The following is a 21,303-nucleotide window of genomic DNA, read 5'->3' on the forward strand; positions in this document are numbered from 1 at the left end:
TGGGCTACCTTTCCATTTTTTGTAAAAATGACCTTTTTTTTTTCCCTGCAGTGACTTTTCTGGACTCTGTACTCACATGGCTTTTCACGGTAATTATCCTATTCCATTCTGGGTACATTTCTCCTGAGATCCCAGGAAGGTTCATGACTGTCACTTTTTTAGCATCTTAAAAATATTCTGCTTTTGCCTGTAAAGCTACCCCTGTGGTAACAGATTTCTCATTCCTTCAAAAATTATTCTAAAAATAGCTTAGTTTGGCCCAAAAGCAGACTGTTTCTTCTCATTTCATCTTCAAATCAGACTTTTGGGCAAGGTGTTCTTTACAGTGTACAAATCCAGTAGATGCACAAATCTCTTTAAAAGGATTCTCTAGTACTATGAAGTGAGGTTTTTCAAAAACCCAAAGCAAGATACCCCTTCCCCTGCAAGTCAGCCACCAGTCTGCAACCACACGTGAACAGATTCTGCTGCTAATTGAATTTCCTTTTTGACCTGGTTCCTTTTGTCAGACCTGTGCAATTATATTATTTATTGTTTTATTACAGAACAGACAATAGTGTCCCAGAGAGAAACCATAAATAAAATTGAAACCTGGTGCTGTGATAAGGAAATAATTAACATTAATAAGATTTTTTTTTCAGAAAGTCCCGTGTGCACCTTCAACAAAGGTTAATCTATGTTTCATCTGCACTGCATTAGGAATTTTAAAACAGCAATTTTAACAAAAATGCATGAATTTGGTATTTTTAATTTTTATCTTCATTAGAAGGCAATTGTGTAAGTTTATGACTGGCATTAAAAAGAATTACATAAAATTTTTTTATTACATAAGTTCCTGGTGTACAGTTTTATAATTTAACATCCGTATACACTACAAAATGATCACCACCACAAATCTAGTCATCATACAGTTGACCTCCTCCTCCTCTGGTAACCACTAGTCTGTTTTCTGTGAGGTGGTTTTTGTTTTGTTTTTGTTTTATTTTGTTTGTCCTTTTGTTGAGATTCCCCATGGAAGTGAAACTGAAGTTTCTCTATTACATGTGATCTTTGGCTTCTTTGTGGTAGGTTAATTGCCTTGATATGTGTGGGTTTATTTCTGGACTCTCAGTTCTGTTCCATTTGATCTCTCTGTTTTTGTTCCATACTGTTTTAAGTACTACACCTTTGTAGTATAGTTTGAAATTAGGGAGTATGGCATTTCCTGGTTTGTTCTTTCTCGGGACTGCTTTGGCTATCCGGGATTTAATGTGGTTCCATACAGATTTTAGAATTATTTGTTCTAATTCTGTGTCCTACGCTGTTGGAATTTGGAGAGCTACTGCATGGAGTCTAGAGATTGCTTTGGGTAGTGTGGAGTTTTTAGTAATATTATTCCAATCCATAAGCATAGACTAGCTTTCCCTTTGCGTGTTCAGTTCCTCAGTGTCTTGCTGTTTAAGTGTCCAGCTCTTTCACCTCATTGATTAAATTTATTTATAGGTATTTTACTCTTTGTGATGCAATTGTAAATGGGATTGTTTCCTTAACTTCTGGCACTTTGTTCTTAGTGTTTGGAAACACCACCAGTTTCTGTGTATTAATTTTATATCCTGTAACTTTACTGAATTTATTTTTAGTTCTGACAGTTTTTTGATGGAGTCTTTAGGGTTTTCTATATATAGTATCATGTCATCTGCAAATAGTGAGTTTTACTTCCTTTCTGACTTGGCTGCTTTTTTTTTTCTTTCTTGCCTGATTTCTGTAGCTGGGACTTAACAGTCCTATGACAGATAAAAGAGGTGAGAATGGGCAGTCTTGTCTTGTTCCTGTTCTTAAGATGAAAGGCTTTCAGCTTTGTAGCTTTGAGTATGATGCCAGCTAAAGGTTTGTCATATATGGCCTATATTGTGTTGAAGTACATTCCCCATTCCCTAATGTACCCACTTTGTTGAGAATTTTTAGCATAAATGGATATTGAATTTTGTCAGATGATTTTATACATCTATTAAGATGATAAAATGACTTGGCTTTCCTTCAGTTAACCTATCTAATTGATTTCCATAGCTTGAACTGTCCTTGCATCCCGGGAGTAACTTGATTATGGTGTATGATCCTTTTTTTTTTTTTTAAGATTTTATTTATTTATTTGACCCAGAGAGAGATATCACAAGTAGGCAGAGAGAAAGGGGGAAGCAGGCTCCCTGCTGAGCAGAGAACCCGATGCAGGGCTCGATCCCAGGACCCTGAGACCACGACCTGAGCCGAAGGCAGAGGCCTTAACCCACTGAGCCACCCAGGTGCCCCTGTATGATCCTTTTTAATGTATCATTAGATTTCTTAATATTTTGTTGAGGACTTTTGCATCTGTGTTCATCAAGGATATTGGCCTATAAATTTTTTGTTGTATCTTTGCCTGGTTTTGGTTATTAGAGTACTACTGGCCTTATAAATTGCATTTGGAAGCTAATCCTTCTCTTTTGGAAGTGTGATAGGTATTCTATCTTCCTTAAAAGTTTGGTAGAATTTGCCAGTGAAGCTGTTTCTAGACTTTGGTTTATTGGAAGGTTTTTAATTTACTGTTTCAAATTTCCTTACTAGTAATCAGTCTATTCATATTTTGTTTCTTCATGATTGTTTTGGAAGGTTGTACGTTTCTAAGAATTTATTCACTTCTAGGTTGTCCAGCTTGTTGGCATGTAATTGTTCTTAGTGTCTCTTAGGATCCTTTGGATTTCTGTGGTATCAGTTATAACTACTTCTCTTTAATTTCTGATTTTGAGTCTGCTCTTACTTTTACTTGGTTAGTCTACTGCAGATTTGTAGATTTTCTTTTCGAAGAACCAGCTCTTAGTTTCATTCATTTTTTGTAATTGTCTTTTGTCTCTGTTTCTGCTTTAATCTACCTTCCACTAATCTGGGGCTTTGTTCTTTTTCTAGAAAGTTCCTTTAGATGTAAAGTTATGTTGGCAATCTGAGATTTTCCTTGTTTCTTCAAGTGGGCATGTATTGCTGTGAACTTCCTTTAGAACTGCTTTTGTTACATCCTATATATTTTGATGTCATATTTTGGTTTTCATTTGTCTCTAGGTTTTTTCTCTTTGATTTCTTTGATGACACACTGGTTGTTCAATAGCACATTATTTAATCTCATTTTTGTGCTTTTTCCCATTTTCTTTTAATTAAGTTATAGTTGTATACCATTGTGGTCTAGTTTCATACCAGAGATGCTTGATAGGATTTCCATTTTCTTTAATTTGTTGAGTCTTGGGTTTTGGCCTGATTTATTCTTGAGAACACTCTACATACACTTTGGAATGCGTATTCTGCCTTTTAGATGGAATGTTCTGAGTATGTATGTTATGTCCATGTGGTATAAAAGTCCAGTGTTTCTGTACTGATTCTTTTGTCTGGATGAATTATCCACTGACAAGAGTGGGATAGGTCTGTTAGTATCTGCAGACATCCAACGGCTGAGCCACCCAGCTGCCTCTAAAGTCTGACTGGAGTATAGCTAATCCAGCTTTCTTTTCATTTCCACGGAGTATCTTTCTGTCCCTTCCATTTTCAGTCTGGGTATGTCCAGTAGTATCTCTTATAAGTATGTAGATGTGTTTTTTTACCCACACAACCAGCCATTGGTAGGTATTTTCATTTAATTATTGGTAGGTATATTCTTACTGACATTTTGTTAATTGTTTTCTGTTTATTTAGTTCTCTGATCTTCTTTCACTGCTCCCTTGTGGTCTGATGGCTTTCTTTAGTGTTATGTTCCGATTCCTTTCTCATTTTCTTTTGTGTACCTACATTTTCCCCTTGTGGTTACCATGAGGTTCACATAAAATATGTGATGTAAATAGCAGTCAAGTTGATAGCAACTTAATTTTAGAAATCTTCTCTTTTATAAATCCTCCCTCAAAAATGAATGAGACAGCACCTTAGCAATTTTTCTTTCAGTAATAAAAAGTCTTTTCAACCAAATCACAATAGTCTTCCTTTGGGGTTTTTTTTGTTGGCTTGACTGATATGCCCTCCTCACAGCAAATTATCTATCACTCATGATTTGGGGTCCACAGGCCCATAAAGCAGAGGAGAAAAAGAGACTAGAGAAATCTAATGTAAAGCGAATTTATTAAATCTTGAAAATATGTGATAGTCTTCAGAAAAGATGTCCATTTTTCTTCAACAATGTCCAGAGGGGGAGCATTCATTTGCTTGCAAAGGCTATAATCTGTTCCTGGAGAAAAATGAAATAAAATGAATGATACTTGGACCCTGTTAAGGTGTGACAGCAAGTGAAAAAATATTTTTAAATAATATATAGGGGTGCCTGGGTGGCTCAGTCGGTTAAGCGTCCAACTCTTGATATCAGCTCAGGTCTTGGTATCAGGGTTGTGAGTTCAAGGCTCCATGCTGGGAGTGGAGCCTACTTAAAAATAAAATACCCAAAGTGATTAAAGCAAAAACTTAGCAAAAGTGCCAGACAGATGCTCCTCTCAAGAGTCCCTCCAAAATGTCTTTAAATATAAGTTTCTCAAGAAGGAAGCTAGGCAAGCAGCAAAAGGAGTTTAAGCGTTTTTTTTTTTTAAGATTGTATTTACTTATTTATTTGAGAAAGAGATAAGCAGATTGCACTGAGTGCAGAGCCTGATGCAGGGCTTGATATCACGACCCTGAGATCATGACCTGAGCCAAAATCACAAGTTGGACACTAAGCTTAACCAACTGAGCCACCCAGCTGCCCCTAAACAATCTTATCTTTAAAAGTTCCTATTCACTATTTTAAGCCCTCCCTCATGTGAAGTTACTGCTTAGATGTGGGCTCTACCCACGAGCCCAGCAAGGACTTTTTTGCTCATAACCAATGGGGGAGGTATTCCTAAAAAGGTAATTTTACAGCCAAGAAAATTAATTCAAAGAAATTAAGAGTCATTGGCCAAGTCCTTCCTCAGTGAGCAAGACTCCTGGAGAGCCGTGAGTGACCTTACTTTGAGTGGAGACACTGCATTTGTGGCCTGCAAGCCCCATGTCCGGAGCAGCACCAGCGGAGTGGCCCTGGTGGAGTAGAGCCTTTTCAGTAGGTCAGTAGCAGCTAGAAGAGCAGTGTTGTGACGCTGTCGATCTGTTTCATAACCTGTGAGATGGCTCATAGAGCCTGGAGGAAGGAGGAAAGGTGTAAATCTCTGATCTTACAATGAAGCTGTTTCCCAGTAAGCCAGACACGCTGATGTCTACCACATCTGGCTATGGAGGGGCATTCTGGAGCCCGACCTTCCTGACTCTATGACCTCCGGATACTTCTCTGAGGCACCTGAATCCTTACCTAAGTCCTTCCCGTTGAAGGCTGCAGCACTGAGGTGACGGACCAAGCTGGAGACATCCCCAAAGCCCATGTTGACACCTTGTCCTGCAAGTGGATGGACTCTGTGGGCTGCATCCCTAAGAGGAAAGCAGAGTTCAGGTATGACCTCCCGCAGCAGTGAGAAGACAGCCCCGCCCCGTTGTCATCTTACCCGATGAGAGCCAGCCGCGGGCGCACGTACTCGGCAGCATGTCCCAAGCCGAGTGGAAACAGCACTCGGCTTTTGGCATCCACCCTGGCTACACTTGGGGGCATCTGGCGAGCGGAGACCTTCGTGGGCTTCAGAAAGCCAACAGCATACTGCAGCAGGCTGCCGGCCGAGTCGATGAGGTCTGTGTGGTTAGCATCACTCCACTGAGCAGCATCAGCCACAAACAGTGGAGATTCACCAGTGATTAAAAGGGAAGTAAAAAAATCAAGGAAACCCATTTTATCACTAAAGCCAAGTATTAATAGTACCTAACATGCCTAGACTGATGTAGACCACAGGTGGCGCACCCCTTAAACAAAGGCAAAAAAACACAACTTCCTGCCCTTCCCCACAGGTTTTAGAATCAAGCCAAACTGCCCCTGAGCTGCCCCTGCCTACCTGTGGCCTTCCACCTTGCACTTCACCTTAACCCTCCAAAACCATACAGCAGCCATGGCGTAGCTCATTCTACAACATCCTCGCCCCTGCCATTCCTCCCTGTGCTTAGAATGTCCTTCTAATTCACCGGGATGACCCCTCGGAGCACCAAGAAGCTGTGATCCTCCCTCCAAACGCTCCACTGTGTGTTTCCCTCCTCTGTGCTTCCGTTAACATCCTGTGAATACTTTCACCAATTGTTGCTTCCGTAGCTTCCTCCCTCACTAGACTGTGAGCTTCCTGAAAGCAGGGACTGGGTCTCATCTGTCTGCCTCCAGACTCTCCCACCTAGAAGGCACGCGGGACGTGTCAGTGATTGCCCTGCAGAAGCCCGTGGCAGGAGTACGTGCTAACTGACCAGCAGGGCAGCCTTCACCATTTACCTTGGAAGCCACTTAGTATGTTCAGTTCCTGTTATTCCCGTTGCTGCTCTAGAGCAGGGATGCCTAAGTTCTTCAGTCTAAACTACTGGAAGTCCCTAGTGAGGTGGCAGTTTGGTGGTTAAAACCACAGGTTCGAGGGGCCAGCCTGACTACCAAACCCAGCCTTACCCCCGGCTCTCTGACCTTGGGCAAATAGCTACGAGCATGGTAACAGCGCCCTCCTCGACGGGTCACTGCATTAAATGGACAGGTGCAACTCTTCAGCTGTGTGTGGCACACGGTAAACGTTCAGTGAATCTTACTGATTGTTACTATTAGTTGAATTCAGATATATGTGGTGTTTAAGCTCCGAAATTACTGCTGCCAACATTGAAGGCTGTGTCTACTCCGGAATAATCGTTACCATTTGTTGAGCACCTACAATGTACTAGGTGTGCTCCAAGCATCTTACATCAATTCTCTCATTTGAAAAATCTTTAGACTCGGGGCGCCTGGGTGGCTCAGTGGGTTAAAGCCTCTGCTTTCGGCTCAGGTCATGATCTCAGGGTCCTGGGATCGAGCCCCGCATCAGGCTCTCTGTTCGGTGGGGAGCCTGCTTCCCTTCCTCTCTCTCTTCCTGCTGCTATGCCTATTTGTGATCTCTGTCTGTCAAATAAATAAAATCTTTAAAAATTAATAGTAAATAATAAAAATCTTTAGACTTTTATTATTGTTATTAGACCCTGAGAGGCTGGTGATACTATCTCCATTTTCTAGGAGATTAACAGGCAGAAGCAGTAATGAACCCATGTCTGTCTACAAGACTTTCTCTTAAGCTCCCTGCTAAACTGTGCACCTCTAAGAACTCCTCTAAGAACACGTCTAACGAATCAGGCTTCAAAGGTTCAGGTACTTCAAACCTAGGACAGCTATTCAAAATAAGCCAAGTAGTTACAGCTTCAAAAAAAAGGGCCAATGCTAACTACTGCCCAGGCAGCTGTTTCAGTCAGCACAGCAGCAGCCCACAACCGTCAAAAAAGCACGGAAGTTATTAATTTGTGCTGTTTTGCATTTCCCTGAATGCCCTCCCATCCACGTAGCTCAGATCAAACCCTACAGTTACTGCAGGGGCTGCTGGCTGGTTATTCCTTTTTCCTTCATCAAAACCACCTTTCTGTATCTCCCCTGCAACCCAGCATCAGCTAGACATGCTCATACTCACGAAGGCAGAGTTAACGGTATCCACGAACTTTTCTTCGTCCATGCCGACGAGCTCCGCTGCATGTTCATGGGATGTGGACCAAACCAAGGAACTCAAGGTGTCTGAGAGCTGTGTCAAAAGAACATCAATAGTAGAGCGCCTGGGTGGCTCAGTCGGATGATTTCGGCTAAGGTCACGATCTCAGGGCTGGGAGATCGAGCCCCAGGCAGGGCTCTATGCTCAGCAGGGAGACGGCTTGAGATCCTCTCCCTCACCCCTCCCCTCACTTGCAAGCACCCAGCTCTAAAAAAAAAAAAAGATCAATACTAAGGGCAAGACTTCTGTTCTTGGGAGCTCTCAGGCTTGAAGGGAGTAAGGGGAAACATAGCCTGGGCATATTCCCTCGAAACCAGAAAAAGACTGAGAGAAAGTGAAGCCCTAAGAGAGGAAGGCTGGGCACGGTTAAGCAGACTGATTAGCTAGAAGGACTTCTTACCGGGAGCAGAGCAATGGGCCCCGACGGAAGGAATCTCTGCCAAGCTACATTGTTTTCTGTGGCCTACGACAGAGGAAGAGTTCTCACGAAAAGTACTTAGTACCCACAAAACACGAGCAGGGGCCCCAGCTGGTGGGCTCAGGCTCTTACCTCCGATAAATGCAGAGTAGCCACAACAGCAGACTGATCATAGCTCCAGCTGACATTCTGAATCCCAGCAGCCTGTCGTACTCCTGAGTTGTGACCATCTGCACCAATCTGCGTGGAAATGAGTCTGTCAAGTCTTAGAACTCCTTAATACCCGAAACTGTTCCAGAAGTGTGTCTCTGTCTACTTAAGTTCTCTCTAGTTCCAACTCTCGTTCACAAGCTCATCGGCGGCAGGCAACTTGTTATAATGCCCACCTCACTCACAGCCCCTGGAGGAGGTAGCCTTACCTAGGTAACCCCAGTGTCAACTAATGGACCAAAGCTAGACCTCGGCCCCTTGAGGTGCCAGCCATAGGCTAACTTGGCCAGATTCTCTTGATATTTGACCTAGAAGTTAACAAGGCAGGCACCGGAGCTGAACAGTCGTGCTGGAAGGTCAGGAATGGCTGCCCAATAGAAGGGGAAGCTGGCGAACAGAGAGAGAGAGACGTGGGAAACGTAGGGAGGTGAAGTGACTACAGGACTCCTGCGAGGGCAAGAACCACCTCCACTTCTGCTGCTGTTCCTGTGTCCCTTCTCTTTCAAGACCTAAGATGGTCCAGGAGACTGCTTCCTATACCGGATTTTTTTTTTTCCTAAGATTTTATTTATTTATTTGACAGAGATCACAAGTAGGCAGAGAGGCAGGCAGAGAAAGGATGGGGAAGCAGGCTCCCTGCTGAGCAGAGAGCCCAATGCAGGGCTCGATCCCAGGACGCTGGGATCAGGACCTGAGCCGAAGGCAGAGGCTTTAACCCACTGAGCCACCCAGGCACCCCTCTATACCGGATTTAAAAGACCATCTTGAGCTGGCCTGAGTGGGTACTGGTCCTAATAACCAAAAGCTTTGCCCAAAATTATAGCTTAAATCTAAAACAAAAGACCCTAGAGTCTAGGATAAGCTATGGATACTCAAGACCCCTGGCAAAACAAGAATTTTCAACTACCAACAATTTAGTCTGGAGGGTGCTGCCATCACCTAGGGTAATATGAACCCAAGGGCTGGAGTCCGCCATGGTGAAGGGATAAGGCCAGGTATAGCCGACTGCTCTGCTCCTGTAGAGAACCGTCACCCGGTCTAGGAGGTCAGAGAGAGAAAACAAAACATCAGAAAGGCCCCCCACATGGGCTGAGGCAAAAATCGTACCTAAATCTAAAGCGAGCTCTCAGGATAGCGGTCTCCCATCGTTTACTCCTGAACAAGAACAGTAAAATCTAAAAAATAACTACTATAATAAATGCTACAGTCTGAGAGCTGATAAATGACAGGGCCACAGGGATAAGTCAGTGTCATAAATAAATAAATAAATACATACATACATACATACTCAGCCCTCACTGAATGACGAGCCCATGGCAGGGATTCTCTCTTCTCATCCCCACACTCCTGCTCTTCTAGGTTCACTCTGTGCCTAAGTGACTCCACATGCTTTCAGAATCAACAGGGTGGGAATGCCAGGGGCTCAAAAAAGTTCTAGATTTCCTAAGACTTTTCTTGCCACTGGAAATCATTTTACTTTTCTGATCGTAAAAATTATTTGTTTTTGAAGTATCAACAACAAAGGAAGATTTTTTTTTTAAAGATTTTATTTATTTATTTGACAGACGGAGATCACAAGTAGGCAGAGAGGCAGGCAGAGAGAGAGGAGGAAGCAGCTCCATGCTGAGCAGAGAGCCCGATGCAGGGCTCGATCCCAGGACGCTGGGATCGTGACCTGAGCCGAAGGCAGAGGCTTTAACCCACTGAGCCACCCAGGCACCCCAACAAAGGTAGATTTAAAAGGGATGGAAAACATTACCCTTAATCATACCACTCAAGAGGCAACTACAATTAAGGCTTTTCCAGATAGCGTTCCAGATTACTTCCTATGCATATAGATGCGTATGCACACACATGATATGACCTACTTTTTTCGCCAATGTTATGGAACATGTTTCTAAGTGACTAAATATTCGGTCTAAATTATCTTTAAAAAGTTACACATTAAGTGGGGCACCTGGTTGGCTCAGTCAGTAGAGCACGGGACTCTCGATCTCAGGGCTGTGAGTTCAGGCCCCATGCTGGGTATGGAGATTTCATAATAATCTGATAAGGAATTTATATTCAGGATATATAAGGAACTCTTCTAACTCAAAAAGAAAAAGATGATCCAGTTTTTAAATGGGCAAAAGATTCTGAATAAGCACAGGAAAAGATGGGAAATACAATCAAATACATCAAAGTATCAATCCAACCTACAGTAAGAGGGGCGCCTGGGTGGCTCAGTGGGTTAAAGCCTCTGCCTTTGGCTCAGGTTATGATCCCAGGGTCCTGGGATCGAGCCCCGCTCTTGGTTCTCTGCTCAGCAGGGAGCCTGCTTCCCCCACCCCTTTCTCCGCCTGCCTCTCTGCCTGCTCGTGATCTCTGTCTGTCAAATAAATAAATACAATCTTAAAAAAAAAAGAGAGAACTACAATAAGATACCATTTGTCACTGGGATGGCTGTAATAAAAAAATAAAAGGAAAATAAGTGTTGGCAAGGATATGGAGGAATTGGTGCCCTTATATATTACTGGTGGGAAAGGGAAATGCTGCAGCCTCTCTGAAAAAGTTCAGCAGTTTCTGAAAATGTTAAACATAGAATACATGACCCAGCAAGTCTACTCCTAAGTATGCACCCAGAACAAATGAGACCTATGTCCCCACAAAGACTTGTACCAAGTGTTCAGTGTTATTCACGATTGCCAGAAAGTGCGAACAACCCACTGTCCATCAACTAATGAATGAATAAACGAAATACAGTGTATTCACACGAAGGAATACCATCTGGTGATAAAAAAGAACGGACCACTAACACAGGCAGCGACATGAACGAATATCAAAGACACGCTCGGTGAGAGCAGCAGACATAAAAAAACACACTGTGTATGATTCGATCTATATGAAATGTCCAGAAGAGGCAAATCCCACAAGACCGAAAGTACATCATAGGTGCCAGGGGCTGCGCAGTTGGGAATGGGGAATGCTGTAAACGGACCTAAGATTTCTTTCTGAGGTGACAGATATGTTCTAAAATGATACTGTGACCATGGCCTAACTCTGTAAGTACACTAAAAACCACTGAATTGTACACTTAAGATGGGTGAATTTTATGGTATATAAATTATTCCTGAATAAAACTGCTGGGTGAAAAAAAAAAAAAAAGAAAAAACCCTAAGATATCTAACAGAGGGTTCCTTTATGGTGGATATTCCATCTCCATGAAAGGGATTCTTTTTTCCAGGAAGTCCCAGAAAAATTCTAGAGCAATTCACCGTGCAGGGTAAAAGGAAGACGTAAGAAGTGGAAGCCTCACCTGCCGCGGCCTCCAGCTGCTTGGTGAGAGCGCACATGATGACGTCATTCTCCACTATATAGCCCATGTCATCCAGATTATCCTTATCGAACATTATCAGCGCCTCTGAGCAGGCATCCCACACCTGGAAACACCGAAGGAAAGTCTGTGTTATAACCCAAGGAAGAGAAAATGCCTTGCTCCAATCAGAAACAGTATTGCCTTCCCCAAGTGACAGAAGCAAGAAAATCACAATGTCAGTTCCCCCGGTGGGAGACAGAAGGTGAGAAGAAACTTCTCTCGAGGATGCTTCCCCCCACTTCCTTAGACTGAACGGGAAGTTCCTGCTTCCACACGAAATATGGAGAATATGGATTCCAGATACAGAAAAGAAGATGGACAAGCAAGATATCTTGCCAGAAGTGATAAAGGAGGCACCTGCATTCGCCGAAAGGCTCTGTATCTCATCTTGCAGATGTGGTCCCAGGCACCAAAACCTACAAAAGAAAAGGATCCATGTATAGGCCAGAGCAAGGTCACGCGACACAGCCCTCCTGGGCTCTGTCTCTCCAACCTATGAAGTAAGAGATTGTTTTCAGCATCCTCCAATGACAGAAAAATACTCTCATTTTTTCCTGTTTGATGCTAGGAATTAAGCTACTCTGTTCCCAAGTTCAGATTATACAGCATGAAAAAAGACACAGCTTTCATGATCAAAAAGTCAAATATGGGGCGCCTGGGTGGCTCAGTCAGTTAAACGTTCAACTCGGTTGTAGCTCAGGTTGTGATCTCAGGGTCGTGAGACTGAGCACCACGTCAGGCTCTGCATTCCATGGGGAGTCTGCCTGAGAGTCTCTCTCCCTCCACTCCCCCACCAAGTATTTTTTTTAAAAAGTCAAATCACATTAAAGTTAGGGAAAATAAAAAAGGAAACCAAACCCGTATTTTTTTCATCATCCTACAGAAATTAGAAACTCTCTGGGGTGCCCGGCTGGCTCAGTCAGAAGGGCATAGCAACTCTTGACCTCGGGGTTCTGAGTTTGAACCCCACAGTGGGTGGAGAGATTACTTAAAAATAAAATCTTGGGGCGCCTGGGTGGCTCAGTGGGTTAAAGCTTCTGCCTTCGGCTCAGGTCATGATCCCAGGGTCCGGGGATTGAGCCCTGCATCGGGCTCTCTACTCAGCGGGGAGCCTGCTTCCTCCTCTCTCTCTGCCTGCCTCTCTGCCTACTTGTGATCTCTGTCTGTCAAATAAATAAATAAAATCTTTAAAAAATAAAAAAATAAAATCTTAAAAATTTTTTTTAAAAGACAGTCTTTTAACTTTTTTTTTTTTTTTTTAACACCATAGCACTGAACAGATTTATTCAGTGTGGACACATTTAGTGAGCCAGACACAATTCTACATACTGAGCATAAAGTGTGAAACCAAAGTTCCTGCCCTCTGCAGCTAATATTTTGGTTGGAGAGATAGACAGTAAAAAAAAAAACAAAGACGTAATACATTGGCAGGTTAGCACTAAGTGCAACAAAGAAAAATAAAGCAGTATAAGGGGCTAAAAAGTGATGGAAGAGTCTAATTTTTGACAGCGCGGTTCTAGATAGGAGAGCCTGGGGGAATAACCTCTGGCAGAGACCTACAGACAGTTTTCTAATGATTTACACTGATTTACACTCAAAAGCATTTAGCATCCAAACTCCCTAGATCCCAAGAGGGCTGAGTCTGGGAAGAAAGAGGGTACTCCTACTGGAAACCAATGGTCATAATTAGTTCATACAGTTTCACCAATTCATAATGACCCAACATCACAAAGTCCACATGATGAACCCACATGTCCTGAGGACATCTTCCTCAGCCTGGAGCTGACACCGTAATGGGGTCCTCATCTTCAACGACGCACTAGATTACCACACCAACCCCCTCCTCACAGGATGCTCCAGAGCCTCTGCCCTATGGGACACCCTGGAAAGCCAGGAGAGACAAGAGTTTGGTTCTATGAAAGATCTACTCACTACTGAGAAGGGTTGCAGAGCCAGGGGAAATGGAGCTGACTCTGTTGCTGTAAGTTTCTGGCAATTTCTCCCATACTTTCTTTGGACCTGCTTCTAGCAACAGGATTTTCTTGTCACTAAAGTGAATATCATGTCCTAAAAAAAAAAAAAAGAGAGAGAGAGAATCAACATTTTATATCATAGTGGGAAAATCAGAATTTCTTCCCTTTCTCACTTCTAAGAGAAGCATGAGATTAACTAATTGCTTCGTCCTTAGGATACAAGTTTCTCACACGGCACACAAAAAGGAAACACCACACAAAATCCTAAGCAGTAGCTTATACCACTATTTCAACCATGTGATTCACCCTGCCCATGACTGCCCGGGTTTCTCTTAACAGTCCAACACCGGCCATGTGCAAAGAAGCAAATAATGACAAAACTCACAAGGAGCCAGTAGAACTCCCTAGAAAGGAAGAACGAAGTAAAAGAGAAAGGCTGAAGTATTTAGACACCAGATATTTCTGTTTCTCTTTTTTTATTGCCAACTGTTTATTCAGGCCCCGAACAGGTGACCAGTGACATGCAGTTTGCCTGGGCCCACGGCAGACTGACCCGCGCCACCAGCCCTGCTGGCGAGCAAAGGAGTTCTCAGAGGAGGCCTGTCCGAAGGGTACAGGCCCTGGGGGAAGAGAGTGGGGGAAGGGCAGGGCCCAGTGTCCAGGACACCAGATATTTCTAATGTTTAAACTGTTAAGTCACTAAAAATTACAAATCGTGTTCAACAGAAAAATGGAATATTTAATAAGCAAAATTTGTTGTGGCCTCGAGATTGAATCAAAGATAAAGAATTATTTGTAAAAGAAAAGGAGCCCCCCAAATATATCAATTGTACCTATAAATCTGGTCCTCAAACATTGGTATAGGGAAGTAAAAAGGGGACTTGGGGACTTCGGTACTGGGTGCCTGCAGCCCAGACAGTCCCTCCACCGTGTCCCAGGGAAAGACATGGAAACCATAAGCAGGGAGCTGCTGCAGCCAAGAAAGGAGAAAAAAAATGTGACAGGATTATTAGAGAGAAACGATGTAGGTTTTACTTAGTAATGATGACAACGCCACACTTTTTGTTTATCTAAAGAAGAGTGGCATTATTTTAAGATTTAACTAGGGAGTGTGAAAGTCAAGGTCACTCTGGTGAACAGGCGGCGAGCTGCGCCAAGACTACCAAGTTCACATGCCCTCCCCCCCGCCTACCGCCATGTGGCGCTGCTGTTTTGCACTGGAGGATGGGAACAGCCACGTTCCCCGGAGAGGACTGCTTTCTGGTCCATGACACCTCTTTCCTTCCAGGGTCCCCTCTACCGGAATGCCCTCCTGACCGCCGCCTCCCTCTGGATCCTACTCACTCATGCCTCCCCTTCCTAGCAGGGCTACTTACAAATCTATCTCTTTTGCTACATTCTAAATTCCCTGGGGGCAGGAACCATTTCTTTTGCTATGGCTAATATTCCCAGCAACAAACTTTTGATCTCCTCAATCCATAGATACCCAATGGACATTTTTGTTAAATGAGAGACAAGGGAACTAACAGGACTAAAATATAGTCAGGTTCAATATTTTATTTTTTAGCTATTTAACATTTTAGAAAACTCAGCTGGAGAAAAAATGCTACAGAATGCAATTTACAAGTAACAACGTAAGAGGGAAATACAGATGTTTCAAGCCTGAAACATAAACTCCTGTGGGTCTGTAGAAGAATCAAAGGAAACAAACCAACTTAAGGGGAAACGACTTAAGGGGAAACACGAAGAACCTACTGAAAAACTTGCTCTTTTTTTTTTTAAACATGTTTTTTTAAGATTTTATTTACTTATTTGACAGAGAGAGAAATCACAAGTAGGCAGAGAGGCAGGCAGAGAGAGAGGAGGAAGCAGGCTCCCTGCTGAGCAGAGAGCCCGATGCGGGGCTCGATCCCAGGACCCTGAGAGCATGACCTGAGCCGAAGGCAGAGGCTTTAACCCACTGAGCCACCCAGGTGCCCCAAAACTTGCTCTTTTAAAGCAGGTGCTAAAATTAAGTGTGGACACCTGGGTGGCTCAGTGGGTTAAAGCCTCTGCCTTCAGCTCAGGTCATGATCCCAGGGTCCTAGGATCGAGCCCCGCATCGGGCTCTCTCCTCTGCAGGGAGCCTGCTTCCTCCTCTTTCTGCCTGCCTCTCTGCCTACTTGTGATCTCTGTCTGTCAAATAAATAAATTAAAAAAAAAAATCTTTAAAATTAAGTGCTCACTGACTGCACGCCTGGGTGGCTGTCATTAAGCATCTGCCTTTGGCTCAAATCGAGATCCCAGGGTCCTGGGATCGTGCCCCACATCGGGCTCCCTGCTTGGCGGGAAGCCTGCTTCCCCCTCTCCCACTCCCCCTGCTTGTGTTCCCTCTCTCGCTGTTTCTCCCTCTGTCAAAGAAAATCTTTAAAAATAAATAAATAAATAAATAAAGTGGACAGTGGAATAAAAAGTAAGGTTGATCACCATATAAACTACTGACAATATTCTCTGGGATACAGGCTGTGATGATCAAGGGGAAACATTACACACACAAAATCTCGGGCTCAGAGTTTACTTGACTCAACAAGAGAAAACACTCCCAATGCCACACCTGCCTCTGAAAGGCTGAGATCTGCCCAAGATCCCAGATGCTTTATAGGACAACAGCGAGGCTTGCTCACATGAAAGATTCCAGTGGCACCTGGGTGGCTCAGTCTTTAAGCATCCGCCTTCGGCTCGGGTCATGATTTCAGGGTCCTGGGATCAAGTCCCACATCGGGTTCCCTGCTCAGTGGGGAGCCTGCTTCTCCATCTCCCACTCCCCCTGCTTGTGTTCGCTCTCGGGCGCATGCTCGCACTCGCTCTCTCTCTCTTGCTGCCTCTTTGTCAAATAAATAAAATCTTAAGAGAAAAAAAAAAAAAGATTCCAAACCTTCCAGAGTTTTAACTTTCATGTTTAACATTTATTATTTTCTCTGCTTTTTTAGGAAATTGGCCAGTGTGTGGATTTTCTTTTGTTAACCTGTGTTTGGTAGTTTTGACTTAGAACAGAAATTGTCACAACCCAGTGCACTCCGGCTCCTGACCTCTTTTGTAGACTTATACCAAGAAGTCTGCATTATAACTGTTTAAAAGTCAGTCTTGACTTTGAGGATTTATACTTCTATGGAAGAGAAGGAAAAAAGGAACAATTACAATACAGAATTCTCTGTTTGAGTTTATAAAAGAAAGCACTGCTGCTCCCCCTCCTTGAGGCGTTGGAGAAGAGGGTAAGATAAAGAACAAACAAGGAAGGAAAGAAGTTAAATACAAATATTAACACTTAAGTTTTAGTAAGGCTAGAAATTTTTCCAGGTACATATCATACAAAATTATATAAAAAGTTGGGGCGCCTGGGTGGCTCAGTTGGTTAAGCGACTGCCTTCGGCTCAGGTCATGATCCAGGAGTCCTGGGATCAAGTCCCGCTTTGGGCTCCCAGCTCCATGGGGAGTCTGCTCCTCCCTCTGACCTTCCCCCTCATGATCTCTCTCACTCTCTCTCTCTCAAATAAATAAATTTTTTTTTTAAAAAGTTAAGTAAAGTCACTATAAGAAAATTCAGTTCTTCCGCTGCTTCTCTTTCTCAAAGTGCGGCCTCCTGGCATCCACTCTGCAGGTATCTGTCGGAAGTCTAGACTCCTGGGCCCCACCTGGATAAACCCAATTAGTCGCTGCAAGCGAAACCTGGAATCCTCATTTTTAAAACATGCCCCGCAAACTGGTAATGGGGGACTGTCTTCAAGGAGAACTGGGCAGTAAAAATAAAAAATGGAAGTCTCACTTTACATCCCTTACACTGTATGCCCTACACCCTTTGTATTTCAGAACTCAAAATCCCTTTGAATTTTCTGTATGTGCCTTATTTCATCATCTCCAAAGAAAACAAAAACTCCAGCTGATTCTTAAATGCACTCAAACTTGAGAACCACTGTTTTAGCCCAGCGACCAGCAGGTACAACCAAAATGGCTGTCAGGAGGCAAAGGTATAAATACCTGCCAGAGTTCTGTGTCTCAAAAAGGTTTTGTATCTCCCAATTACCAACTTTTTTTTTTTTTTAAAGATTTATTTATTTATTTGACAGAGAGATCACGAGTAGGCAGAGAGACAGGCAGAGAGAGAGGAAGGGAAGCAGGCCCCCCGCTAAGCAGAGAGCCCGATGTGGGGCTCGACCCCAGGACCCTGGAATCATGACCTGAGCTGAAGGCAGAGACTTTAACCCACTGAGCCACCCAGGCACCCCCAATTACCAACTTTTGCGTGCAAGCTACTTAACCTGAGTTTTAACTTCCTTGTCTGCACAATTTACAATCAGGATTGTAGAGATTAAGTGGATGCAACACGTGTCAATCAGACTTTAATTAAAAAAAGATGATGACCCAGTGCAGCTGTTTCTGCCCATGAGTCCTGTCCCCTTGCTTCAATAAAACCACCTTTTTGCACCCCCCCCAAAAAAAGATTATGAGGATTAAGTAAAAATGTTATGCAAAATACTTTTTTTAAAGATTTTATTTATTTATTTGACAGAGACACAGCGAGAGAGGGAACACAAGCAAGCAGAGTGGGAGAGGGAGAACCAGGCTTCCACGGAGCAGGGAGCCTGATGCGGGGGCTCGATCCCAGCACCCTAGGATCATGACCTGAGCTGAAGGCAAATGCTTAACGACTGAGCCACCCAGGTGCCCCTATGCAAAATACTTTAAAAGATGCCTATCCATAACAAGTACTCAATAACTGATGACTATGTTTTTTATAATGACTTTGAGACTCAATCTGATTAGTTCATATAAAGCGTTGTTTCCCACCAGTATCCCAAAAGGGAGCCACCCTAGGGGAGATGTGGCTGTTACACCTTATTCTTAAGTCAACAAAGACTTTTATATTATTAGTGATCTTTGTGAGGTCAGAAAACTCAGATCCAATTTCTGCAAGTCACTATACAATTGTTAAAACCAAAAGATCTGGGGGCACCTGAGTGGGGACAGTTGCTTGAGGGTCTGGCTCTTGATTTTGGCTCAGGTCATGATCTTAGGGTCCTGGGATCCAGCCCCGCATCAGGCTCTGCATTCAGGGGGAAATCTCCTTTTCTCCCTCTGCCTCTGCCTCTTCTCTCCCCACATCCGCCCCCTATCCTATGCATACACATGCTCTCTCAGATAAATAAATCTTTTTAAAAAGGGCATAAGAACTGGAGTTTTGGTGACCCGTGTTCAAGTTCTCAGTCGACTACCAGTTGGCTGTTAAGACTCTGGTCCTTAGGGGCACCTGGGTGGCTCAGTCATTAAGCGTCTGCCTCTGGCTCAGGTCATGATCCCAGGGTCCTGGGATGGAGCCTGGCAACGGGCTCCCTGCTCCTCGGGAAGCCTGCTTCTCTCTCTCCTACTTCCCCTGCTTGTGTTCCCTCTCTCACTGTGTCTCTTTCTGTCAAATAAATAAATAAAATCTTAAAAAAAAAACAAAAAACAAACCACTCTGGTCCTTACTTAACCTTGCTAAGCAAGTTTCCTCACATAAAATATGAAAAAAGTATCTATATCACAGTGAAGTGAACCACACTAAAGTACACATGTAGGATCTCCTGGGTGGCTCAGTGGGTTAAAGCCTCTGCCTTCAGCTCAGGTCATGATCCCAGGGTCCTGGGATCGAGCCCCACATCCGGCTCTCTGCTCAGTGGGGAGCCTGCTTCCTCCTCCTCTCTCTCTCTCTCTCTGCCTACTTGTGATCTCTGTCTGTCAAATAAGATAAATTTTAAAAATCTTAAAAAAAAATAAAGTACACATGTAAAAGCAAAGTCCTCACCTCACCTTACAAACAAAGTTTAACTCCAAGTGGATCACAGACTTAAATCCAAAAGCTAAAACTACAAAACTCTTAGAACACAAGAATGAATCTTCACGACTTTGGGTTAATGATTTCTTCGATATGACACCAAAAGTGTAAGTGGTAAAAAACTTGACAAGTTGAACGTTATCAAAATTAAAAGCTTCTGTTTCAAAGGACACCACCAAGAAAATGAAAGGCAACCATAAAATGAGAGAAAATACTTGCAAATCATTTAGCTGTTAAAGGACCTGTGCCCAGATTAAACAAACAAACAAAAACAACTCTTAGAACTCAATAATAAAGAGACAAATTGCCCAAAATGGGCAAAGGGAGGTGTCTAGCTCGCTCAGTTGACAGAGCATGCAACTCGATTGTGGGCTCCTGAATTCAAACCCCACAATGCAGAAGAAACTACTTTAAAAAAATCAAAATAAGATGGCAAAGGTTCTGAACAGGCATTTCTTCAAAGATAAACAAATAAGCATATAAAAGGATATTCGACATCATTAGTCATTAGGGAAATTCAAATCAAACCAGGAGACACCACTTCACATCCACCAGGATGACTATAAACAAAAATACAACAGCAAGTGCTGTCCAGGATGTGGAGAAACTGGTACCCTCACACAGCTGGTGGGAATGTAAAATGGTGCAGCCACCTTGGAATACCATTTGGCAGTTCTTCCAAACACAGAGTTACCATGTATGTGACCAGCAATTCCAGTCCTAGAAATGGATATATCCAAGTAATCAAAACTGTATGTTTACACTAAACCCTGCACCAAATTAATAGCATTATTCGAAACAGTCCGGAAGTGGAAACAACCCAAACATCCGTCAACTAATAAATGCATAAACCAAATGTAGGACATCCACACAATGCAGAATTACTCAACCATAAAAAGTGTTGGTGCACACAACTTGGATGAACCTTTAAGACATTAAGCAGACTCCAAGTATATGAAAATGTCAGGAAAAAGCAAATCTGTAGAGACAAAAAGTTCACGAGTGGTAGCCTAGGCCTGAGGCGCTTTGTGGGGAAATGGGCAGTGACTGCTAATTGGTTCCTGTTTCTTTTGGGGGTGATAAAAAATGTTCTTTCTAATATTCATGGTGGTGATGGATGCACAACCTGTTAATATACTAAAAACCACTGTATGCTTGCTTAAAGGGGGTGAACCTTACGGTATGCAATTATATCTCAAAGAAGTTATTTTCTAAAAGAAACGAAACGCCTACCCCGATACAATGCCTGATAACTTCCAACTGTGTCCGTTCCTAAATAACAACCGGCGGGATTTAGCATGATTCCTAAGGACCCTCCCACTTTTGACCCTTCGGAACCCATGAAGGACCAAGCGCTTGGCGTGGGGCTCCTCTCGGCAGGGGAAAGAGCACAGGAGCTCAGGGCTCCCACGATCCTTACAGTTGCTCCACGGCCGCCCTCCCCGCCAATACCTGCCTGGAGCTGAGCTTACCCAAGGCACAGGCCATGGCGGCACCCACCAGGCCTCCGCCAGACACCACCACATCGTACAGCGTGTCTGCCCTGGCGCCGGACCACCTCCGGCAGGACAGCAGCGGGCCTTTCCCAGCCGCGGCAGGGGGAGCCCTCCACCGGCTCACGACCAGGCGGGCCGCCATGGTGCTGACCTGCAACGGACTTGGCGCACCACTAGACCCTCCTTTTGCTGCGCTTCCGGAACAGAGCTCTCCAATCGCTAGCTGCTTCCGCCCCGGCCTCAGAGCCGGAAATAGAACTCGCAAAGACTAGGCCAATCAGAAAATGACTCTTGCCAACTTGGGCGGGAAAGATCAGAGGCTCCCTGGGAAGGGGGACTGGCTCAGGCATCCGCCTGGGAGCCAATCAGAGGCCA

At 43.7% G+C, this 21,303-nt stretch overlaps 1 protein-coding gene across 3 annotated transcripts; it reads right to left on the reverse strand.

The window, feature by feature from the left end:
• Nucleotides 1–4,048: 4,048 nt before the first annotated feature.
• COQ6 (coenzyme Q6, monooxygenase) lies at nt 4,049–21,126 on the reverse strand. Of its 3 annotated transcripts, none has more exons than XM_080809613.1 (12): nt 20,905–21,126; nt 13,544–13,678; nt 11,969–12,027; nt 11,552–11,675; nt 9,164–9,294; nt 8,179–8,286; nt 8,029–8,091; nt 7,554–7,661; nt 5,523–5,695; nt 5,303–5,418; nt 4,968–5,134; nt 4,049–4,216 (listed from the first exon to the last, which is right to left on the reverse strand). In XM_080809613.1, the coding sequence occupies exons 1-12, from the start codon at nt 21,068–21,070 to the stop codon at nt 4,187–4,189; spliced, it is 1,380 nt and encodes a 459-aa protein (XP_080665739.1). In that variant the 5' UTR covers nt 21,071–21,126; the 3' UTR covers nt 4,049–4,186. The 3 variants fall into 3 exon arrangements, with proteins under 3 accessions (XP_080665739.1, XP_080665738.1, XP_080665737.1); XM_080809612.1 differs by having other exon boundaries at nt 5,493–5,695; XM_080809611.1 differs by lacking the exon at nt 4,049–4,216 and having other exon boundaries at nt 4,779–5,134; nt 5,493–5,695.
• Between the last annotated feature and the right edge of the window lie 177 nt (nt 21,127–21,303).

The sequence above is a fragment of the Martes martes genome (genome assembly GCF_963455335.1).
Source record: "Martes martes genome assembly, chromosome: 7".
NCBI classification, from domain to species: domain Eukaryota; kingdom Metazoa; phylum Chordata; class Mammalia; order Carnivora; family Mustelidae; genus Martes; species Martes martes.

Coding starts and splice junctions, on each gene's coding strand:
- COQ6 (XM_080809611.1), bottom strand. CDS start 21,070: ATGGCGGCCCGCCTGGTCGTGAGCCGGTGGAGGGCTCCCCCTGCCGCG. Junction 12,028..13,543: donor CTCTGCAACCCTTCTCAGTA/GTGAGTAGATCT, acceptor TTTCTTTTGTAG/GTTTTGGTGCCTGGGACCAC. Junction 5,135..5,302: donor CTTCAACGGGAAGGACTTAG/GTAAGGATTCAG, acceptor TCCTTCCTCCAG/GCTCTATGAGCCATCTCACA.